This window comes from Styela clava, chromosome 5, assembly GCF_964204865.1.
Source record: "Styela clava chromosome 5, kaStyClav1.hap1.2, whole genome shotgun sequence".
Lineage (NCBI taxonomy): Eukaryota > Metazoa > Chordata > Ascidiacea > Stolidobranchia > Styelidae > Styela > Styela clava.
The window spans coordinates 9085684-9095683 of record NC_135254.1 but is presented as its reverse complement, the minus strand read 5'-3'; the positions used below and the strand labels follow the sequence as shown (position 1 = coordinate 9095683).

Below are 10000 nucleotides of genomic sequence, written 5' to 3'. Positions count from 1 at the left end.
TCGAGTTATTTATTGTAATTCAATTACAAATGTAGAATACGCAGAGCAGATGTATATTTTGATTGGTAGATTCAAAGTCCTATTGTGATTAAACAATTAATGCACAAGAGAGTGAAAACGTCCAGTGACCTTAAATAACATTTCCAGATAATGAAACTAGAACGGGTATCTAGTATTGGAGGAAAAAGGACTGAACCGCATTAAAATCATGTCGTCTCATAGTATTGTCGCATTCTTCGAACTGCCATCTGGCCATCGACTGGGAATTTTGATTTATCCCACCAATATTGTCCTGTATATACGATTATACACATTCCGTATAGACATAGGTTAAAAAAGCTGACTCATGAAAGACGACAAAAGACATTTACGAAGTTATTGTAAAAGTAATAATGAAAATCGTCGGCAATAAACCACCTGTATTTACTTTGTAGATTATTAAAACTCGGAATAAATCATATCATGTCGGCAAGTAGACGGCTATTGCGCCGAGAAGTCGATATTGTTCTATATATCCTCACTAATAATTTATAAGTGATCAAAGTTATTTCCCGGTCTGAAACATTTTCCTAAACGCAACAAAGCACGTCATACAAATTACTAGAAAATCAATTTTTCATATATTTATGTCTTTGGTTTAATTTTTCAGAATAAAAATCCTTTGACGAATAGAGGCAAATAATATTATCAGGAGACAAATATTACTTTATGAAGTAGATTCGACTATAAGCTGAATAAAACATGGCAGTAGTGTATTTATTACATAACATTGACTATAACAAAAAGTTTGTCTTGTGTATTCAGTTCAAATTTTGTTACAGAACCTTTAACTGAAAGTGCTATAAAACGATACACGTTAACACAATAGATCAAGGTTCGGGTACTCCAGAAGTATGTGAACCAAGATGGCGGACATCGGAACGTAGTATGGGTGCCAGGTTAGAAGCCAAAATTTTATTCCAATTTTCTTTATTTTAGTTCTATTACGAGTTAGGGGACTAGCCAAGTGACTCCCGTAGTATTTGTATCTGAAAGTATGGCCTAACCCTAACCTGCCTGGTACACATACACCGTTCCGGTGTCCGCCATCTTGGTTCACATACTTCGGGAGTACCAAGGTTTGGTTAAGGTCGAAAACAAAAATCGAAGCAAGGGTTTAATTTTTATGCTGCCATTATATTTTTTGAATGCCTTTAATCTTCTACAATGTTCGTTTATAACAACAATGTTTCAGTTGTATAATACCGTGCACAGAAGAAACACAAGCGTTGTTGCAGATAGCGTAAATGAGGCGGCTCCACTGGTTGTTGAATCTTGAGGCGACGGCGTCGGTTTAGGAGTGGCGTCTCCGATGCATCTCATGGCATCTTTGGTCTGCGAAAGAGGCATCACTTCTGCGCTGCACGTCCTTTTCATGGCAGTGTAATTGGTCTTTATTTTAGGTGTTGGCAATTCAGTCAAGGTCTGAATGTAAATAAGATTACATGAAGATGTAAACAGTTGGTAACTATACTCGTTCTGGGCCACACTTTCCTTGGCCGATCTTACATTATTCTTAGCTAGAAATGGCTAGGTTTGTTCAGTTCCAAAATCTGATATCATAAAAATGGAATAAATAGCAAAGATGATATTCGCAGGTCGCAGATTACATAACTGAAATTGTTGATTTCTAAGAATTAGAAAACAGACAGATACAAAGGTATTGACTTATTGAACAAAGCAAGCAGGAAACTAGCATACGAGAGAGACCTTTAAAATATAAACTTACGCTTTTGCTTCTGTTGAAAGGAACACATATTGATTGTTGTTCTACTCTAATATAGTATTCTTCAAATTCATCGATTGCTTCTTCAGTCCAATTTTGCTGCAATAGATATAGTTGAACACAGTGTAAAATTTAATTCAATGCGACGACACAAAGTATCACGACACTACAGTAGCTCTATGTGTTAATTTCCATTAGATTTTTGTCTAAGACTCCAGGATGACTGTAGGTAAATCAAGATTGGCGAACTGTATATTTTTGAGCAATTTGACAACTACTACTCGACGCTGACTTATTCACACGAAATCAGTAATTTTACGTTTGTTATGAAATTATTTCACCACCGAGCTAACATATTAAATTAATACAAATCTATTTGCGTTTTGTCATGCTAAATTATATATATATATAGTTCTATTGTGTAAAATCTCACCCCACTCAAAACGTCCATCAGAGTTTTTCCTGCCATATCTCGAGGTCCTGCCAAGAACATAGACCGAAGTCCCGTTGCTTTCTCGTTATATCTATCAAAAAAGGTTACTTAGTTTCCAAAAATAAAGAAATACGGGAATTTTTTAGAGTAGGTAATTTGCAGACGATTATACCACAATATATAGGGCACTTGGGCAAACTATCTCAAATAAAAAGGATGGGCGCTTTGATGGCTCGCCTCAGCAGAAATACAATAAATAATACAGGTGCTAGCAAAGTGTGGATGGAGCGATGGCGACCGAAAATAAGACACTGTCTTATTTCAATTTTTTTTTGAAAAATAACACTATAGATCTTATTATGAGGAGATGTCTTTAGTTTCTTCATTAACCTTTTCTCTTTCACGCGTTTTAGATTAATCATTTAAAACGTGTAGGAGAGATTTCTTGCTATCGACTAGTCTAGATCAAAAAAATTTCGCACGATCGACTAACTAGGTCTTGTTTGCAAGGGCTTATATTGTAATCATTTTTAAAATTCAGGTCAGGTGTTATTTTCGGGGAAACACGGTATGTGTTCTTCATTTGAGTTTAATCTAGAAAACACCTGAAAATAAAAACAACAAAATTACCTTAGCTGGGTCAGATCAATGCCAAAGTATGGCCATGTTCTATACGCAGATACAGATGATGAACAATGTGCGGTGTCTATCTTAGGATAGTATGATACAAATGAAATGCACATTTCTTCTCTGGTTCCGAACCCGCCCTGAAAGTTCAAGCCAGATTATATTTAGGTACACGAGGTGACCGATTGAATCATTCGTAATGGTCATCGAGCTATAGTTTAACTGTTTGTCAGTCCTTCTGGCGTTCTGGGATTTAGGTGGTTATTACTTATAACGTAAAAACTAACACCTAGTTTTTACAAGTTAAATGAATGAAGGCTCGTATGATAGCGTTTGTACTGGGTACAAAGGTTCAACAAGTGGTGTTAGTTTTATCCATAGCCATGTCGCCGCATAAGCCATTTTGACAAACATACAGTTGAACAAATGGTACATTATGTATTACATCATATATCACTACTACAGAGCTAAACGAATGAATACGGAGTTAGACATTGTTTTGGCATAAACAAAAATTATTTCATGCATGAATGATCATACTTCTGTCATTTCCTTTCTTCCTGTTGTGTCATAAACGCATTCCATCCACAATGTATCCGTAGGCAGAAGTGTAACTGGTGGATCAACTTGTCTCTGCTCCTGGTAATTGAAGTCATATGTTCTATCATTTGCAAGATATGGAAGTTCAGTGCCGTTTCTGAAATGAAGATAATTGCATTGGCGAGCCTGCACTGCGTTATAAATTCTAGACATAGTTAATAAACTTTATTCGTTTTCAGAATTGCATTTCGCGAGACTTGTGAGTTATGATTGATGTAATGCGAATATATGACTGTATACCTGATATGGCGCAGCTTTAGTGATCTTCCAGCGATATGCGAATGCAGTAAAACACTAAATATTGTTACGTTTTGCACACCAGTAACATCCATTCCCTGTTTAAAAGAAAATTCAGTTTAATAGTATTCTCTTGAAAACGAAAAAGATTCTGATAATAGTGTTGTTCTTGTTCAAATGCAATAGCACTTTATGTATCCAGAATTGCCAGTACCGTTAAGTTTGTTTGACACCAATAAGGAGAATAATTTCAGGAAGATGAGCGGTTTGGTTAAACAGCAAATGACCATGTAAATATGAAATAAAAGTTACATTTTAGAAACAATATTTACAGTGTTGCAAAAGTGGAAAACGATAAGCCTCGTGCCAAAACCCAAATTGATCGCAATCCCAATTGGTTGTGACGGCATCAGGCGGGCCAGATTGAATTACCCAAGAGGCCGGGTTAGGCCCACGGGCCGTAGTTTACCCATTTCTGCTCATGTAGATGTGATGCCTAGAAATGTGGAATTTCCCGCCGTGACAATGTTTCAAAATGGACATTATGCTAAAAAGATTATCAATAATTGAAATATAAACACGCAACCTTTCATGATATTAACACCAACATCAAGTAACCATAATCTCTAAATACGAGCAAAGATATAATCTCTTCGATACCTTTTCCAGACATTCTGGATAACAAAGTCCAACATTGACAAAATCTTTAGCACCGGGTGGTATGAAATGTTGAGTAGGAATGACTGCATTCCCAACGTATAAAACGCCGACATCGTGTTTTCTCAGAGTATCCGTGTAAGTCATCCTGATTCCAGAACTGTCAATCATACCTTTAATAATATTAGGTATAATATTTAATAATATTAGGTCAATCCTTTAACAATATTAGGAATTTCAGACTAACATCAATTTTTTTTGCACTATTTTAATTTTCGTATGGGTCAAGGAACAACATAATCGCTTAAATAAAATAATAAAACAGTAGGACATGAGTAAAGTCTTCCCTTCTCTAACAGAAAGGTTTTAGGACTTATTTCAAGGTTGCGATACATTTTCATCAATTATTATTTGTGTGTTCAGCGTGAATTGATGTATATGGTAAATCCATTGATAACGTTCTTTTTAGGAACATGCTACAAAAAATGAATAAGCCTCGAGTTTCTGTCGCATGTGCATGATTGCGCTCGATGAATTGTTTCATATTTACCGATGTTCTTGCGACAATAGTATTGCCGTAACTTAATGACATAATATTTTAACTTTACCTTCTTTACGAGATGGATTGTCATAATGAGTCTCTAGCTGTATGTAGACTGGATCGTCCTCGTCTCCCATTGATAGACCGGCGTTATCAGGATAGACCATGTGCTGAAATATAAAAAAGTGGAATCAACAAATATGTTGGGTCTGGTTTCGCTGTTTTTGTCTAATACCGCATATAATATGGAACTGACTTCTTGTAGATATGAAATTAGTCTTACCCCTCCTCCAATAGCCCATGCTATAATAACCGTAGTGCATGTTTCGAAGTGAGCCATATCAGTCGTGTAACAGGGAGCATTGATGCCAACTTCTGTAGTATTCTAGAGACAACATAAAAGACAGCGTTAGTATGAGATGTCAATATTCGAGGGTGACCGTACATTTGAACCCATGTACATTTGAACCCATGTGTATATCCGCGGGTTCAATCAATATGCGGGTGCTAAAACCCATGGGTTAGGTTAGTATGGGTACAAATATCCGTAAAACCAAAAAAAAATTCCATAGGTGCAATGGCATGCAGGTGCAATTGTCGTGGGTTCAAATGTACGTGGGTTCAAATGTAATGGAACCATATTCGAGTATTAATTAGTTCAAAAGTAAATTATGGTCAGCACGTATGTTAAAACAAGGATATCGTCTGTGAGAATAATCGGAGTCAAACGCCAAATATATGGAATTAATACGATCACGTGAAATGAAATTATTTTTTGAAATTAAAACAATAAAAGAAATTGAAACGTGTAATTAACGAATTTAATATGTACAAGACTATGTTACCTCCATTATGTCACCACATCTATATATCAGCATGTGATGAACGAACTCTTCGTTGCCTTGCTGGACGATTGGTTCGATCTAAAAATAGGCAAAAATAATTAACAGTTGAATAAAAACAATAGACTGATGAGTTGGGCTCGCCTAGAAGATTGACTGCATTTTATTATTGCTTGATCATAATAAATACGAATTGATTGTTGTTCTGCGATTTTAGCTCTCGGAGAAACGCGTAATTATCAGTTGGAAAAATCGGTAGGTGATAGGCTAACTTAGATCACTGCTATTTTTCTAATGATTAAGCGATTTTAATTAATATTTATGGAGGATTAAAAAGGAATCCGAGTTTCAAAGGGTTGAGCAAACGAAATAAAAAAATTTTTTTTCAACTTCGCGCTAATTTGGCGAAGACTTCATTCTGACAAACCTTCACGATGTGATGTTTCTTTTGGAAATCTGGAACTTTGAACAATCTGCAGTTGTAATAAGTTTGTCGCGGAGGAATAGTGAAATCGCTAACAGCGATGTCAAGTGTTTTGTATGTAGGTCCTGATGGTAAATTCCCTTTCGGCCTATTTGAAGATTCGAGGAGATGCATGCTTTGAGCTCCTAGTGATATATCAAAAAAGTAAAATCGACATTTCATTCAACTTAGTGTGTAGGTTTCATAAAAATTAATAGGTTGCAAATTTGAGGTCGCAATTACTTCACTTCAATTTAGATTTTGCAATGCTACAAAAAGTGAAAAAAAAAGTATCACGCTTGAATCCGAAGTGCTTGCTTAATTTTGTATGCAGTAGTACAGTATGTTGGAATCTGAAGTACTTGCTTAATTTATATGCAGTATGTTGGAATCCGAAGTACTTGCTTAATTTATATATATCTCAATTTAGTGTTGTTTTGTGAGTTGTATAAAAAAAGTCGCCGATGTGAAATTTTTGTTACCAGTAGCCTATATATTCTCATTAGCTGATTTTCTAAAAATTAAACCTCTTGCATAGTGTGCAGTGTAGTTGGGATGCTATTTTTAACCATAACTCACCTCTGCCAAGCCAATGATAATGTTTTCTTGCTAAAACTTCGCCTTGTGGATCAGTTGAACCCAGGGCCCAAATTAAACGCATCGTGTTTGTCTGTGAAAATTGATGAATATATATGCGTTTACTTGAAACATACAGGGTATCCATAAGGTCGCTCTTCAATTTTATTGTGAAGTCATTTTATCTTAACTAGGTTTGTTGTTTTTTTAATCAGTAAGTATTTTTAACTTCATTTAATACATCTGTGAAGGCCAAAATGTATGGTATCGATAAATTCATTTTGCATTTTTGAATTTTGTTAAGAATTTATAGACACCATAACCCAACTGTAAAACCTCCATATTATTTTTGTTGAGAAGTAGAGTTCATTCAAGATTATCACATTTGCAGAATTCGATAAAGTTGTATATATATACATATGACGTCGAAGTAATCTTAGATATTCTATAAATTTCCCGAATTCCTTCCCAGAATGGAATTCGTCGTTTTTGGGAGTAATTTCTAATTTTTGTCAGTATCACTAATATTTCACAGTTGTTTATTATTACTGTAATACTTGTTCATTTTTAATATATATAATACCTAAACGGTACAAAAACTGAAGTGCAAATTGCGCATAACAGTAGCATTAAGGACGGACCCATTAATTAAAGAATAAACAAATAAAATAACTTTTTTGCATAGTAAGGGAAGTATAGAAAGTTTTAAAGAGAGGAAGTAAACAAAAAAGGTAGGAACCACTGGGCTATAGCATTTAGGCGACATGAGTCATCGGGTTCCCAAAAAATAAATATTGAACTTTACCGAAATCTCTCTGTCGTATTTATTCTCACAGGCAGCAAGTTGTCTTGAAAATTTTAACACTGTCCATCCATTACATTCATGTCCGCTTATCACATTTACGTTTTGCTCGGGATCTGCAATCGGTGGTGATTGTCCGATAGCGTGCATGTCCTGTGCAACGACATGAATAAGAAAGTGAAATCAAAGTATTATCAGTATTAGATTGCGTGTGCAAAAAGGGGCCATGGCATAAATTTGCGGCGTTCGTTCGTAAGTACAATTTTAGATTATGGGCAACCATGCCCATTGTGCAGTGATAATACAATAAAACTCTCGCAAACATTGTAGTCTTCAATTGGCCTCAAATGGCAGATGTATCGTTTTGATGGGAATTAACACAAGAATACGGTATGAATGAAGATAAATAATGTAAGAAGATGATTACTTAGATATTTAATGCAAAGTAGAGTATTTATTTCTGCACCACAAAAACATTTCACTATTTATTATTTGATGTGTGTCTACAATTAAAACAAACAATACATTTCCAAATGACCTTCACAATGACTCTTCCATTCGCCACCCATCCAAGTATAATATCCGAACCCGTCATTGCTCCATTTGGCGAGAACCCGATTCCGACCCACCCAGCAGTCTTGCCGTAAATCTGAAAAAGTTGAATAAAACAATGTAGCACTTTGTTCTTGTGCAACCCAATAAAATAACAAGAAATAAATGTTCTAATTTAACAACAAGAAAGTCAATTGACTAGTATGCTTGCCATTGCAATGTCAATAAAATTTTTGCCAAATGTTAAAAGGGTTGTTCCGGATGTCATAAAAAAGTGAACGTACTCGATTATAAAAAGATATATATAACAATTTGGGACTAAATGTCGCATTCCATTGGAATCAGAGAAAATTTGAAAATAAATAATAGCTTTCTGCAGACCTCATACATCTTCAATTGTTGAACATTTGGAAAAATTAGTACATTTTTTATTGGAAAGCGATTTTCTCAGAAGAGTGATTTCCTGGGGTCAAAATATGAAAGGTAGGTACTAACAGGTACTAACCTCAAAAGTAATGTGGGTGTCTGTGAACATCCAGTAAAGCGTCAGATTACCTGATGCCAGAACTGCGGAATGAGTGAATGTTTCACTCGGTTGAGGAATGTTACATTGAACATCAGAAATGATAAATAGAATTATCAGCCAGGTTGCAGATCCCAAAAGCATGATGCTATGTTACACACTATATACAGGTGCAAAAATGGAAATATTTTTATCTTTATGCTGCAACTCAGTATCACTTTTACCTCACAAAAGTTATCTAATCTTTGATTTCTAGACTATATAACATTTTCAAATCGAACATTTCATTTTTTGAAAAGTTATGCGAATTAAAAATCACGACCTGGTCCATACTTTCGAGAATATTGCGAAGAGGTTCTTTTATATAATCACACTCTTAGTCAATAAAACAATAACCAGAAAAATGGATGTTATCACGACGCTGGGCTTTTCGGTAACAGTCTATCGCAATGTAACATAACTCGCGTTCAAAGGCTAACAAAACCACAACTGCAACACATCTCCAGACATCGAATAAAGACCGCTAATGTTGTTCAATTAGTAAGCTGAAATAAGCTATAAAAATATTGTAAAACTCTGGGGATTTGAGTGTGGGAATACAAGTAGCGCGAGAGAGAATAGAAATATAAACACAGCTCATATATATATTCATATATACTCAATTATATTCTGACAGTACATTTTTTCTACTTAAACAACGGCTTAACTGCAATGGGCTGGATTCAAAGTTTTTAGACCAGGTTCTTTTTGCTTCAAACTCGTTGACAACAGCTTCCCTCGTTTCAGAAAATGTATGTATGCAAGCTATACTCTACTATCGTACACTTTACATTAATCTAATACATAATGTTCAAAAGAGAAAGATAACGCTAGTTGACAGCTACGCCACAAGTTACCCATTTACTGCAGTCATCTGACGTTTAAAACAAAAACAACAATTTGGACGATAATCCGTGAATAGGTTCCCGCAAACCCTCTGAAAATCGCCATTGGGTAATTGTGTGTAAAATGCCACTTTCGCAGTGAAATGCGCCCTGTCATTGTTCGGTAACTTATCCTTCAACGTTGTATGCACTGTGCGACCTTTACGTGAGAGTAATAGACTGTGATTGGTATCATTTTGTATTCAGTTTCAAAATTATTCAGTCGGCTGTTTTAGCTTCCTCTGCATGTGTTGAGGAAATATTATACCACTCATAAAATATTCAATATGGAATCACAGGTGTGTTTTCGTCTAAATCCTCAGCTATGCAAAAGGATGCAAAAAATATTTATTTACGATCGAAATAATTTGGTGTAATTGCAGTCGTTACCCTGGGCTTTCTTTAATGTTCTCGCTCAACTTGTTTCGCCGAAATCTCTTTCAAGGTGACGTTTTGGCC

At 35.3% G+C, this 10000-nt stretch overlaps 1 protein-coding gene across 1 annotated transcript; it reads right to left on the bottom strand.

Annotated features, from left to right (window-relative positions):
• Positions 1–8796, bottom strand: LOC120344513 (DBH-like monooxygenase protein 1 homolog). Its single transcript, XM_039413775.2, has 15 exons — positions 8601–8796; positions 8082–8192; positions 7547–7696; positions 6745–6835; positions 6130–6311; positions 5706–5783; positions 5144–5245; positions 4928–5030; positions 4323–4492; positions 3666–3760; positions 3366–3522; positions 2829–2965; positions 2199–2289; positions 1769–1864; positions 1–1464 (listed from the first exon to the last, which is right to left on the bottom strand). Exons 1-15 carry the CDS (start codon positions 8760–8762, stop codon positions 1231–1233), a joined length of 1959 nt encoding a protein of 652 aa, XP_039269709.2. The 5' UTR covers positions 8763–8796; the 3' UTR covers positions 1–1230.
• Positions 8797–10000: the final 1204 nt, after the last annotated feature.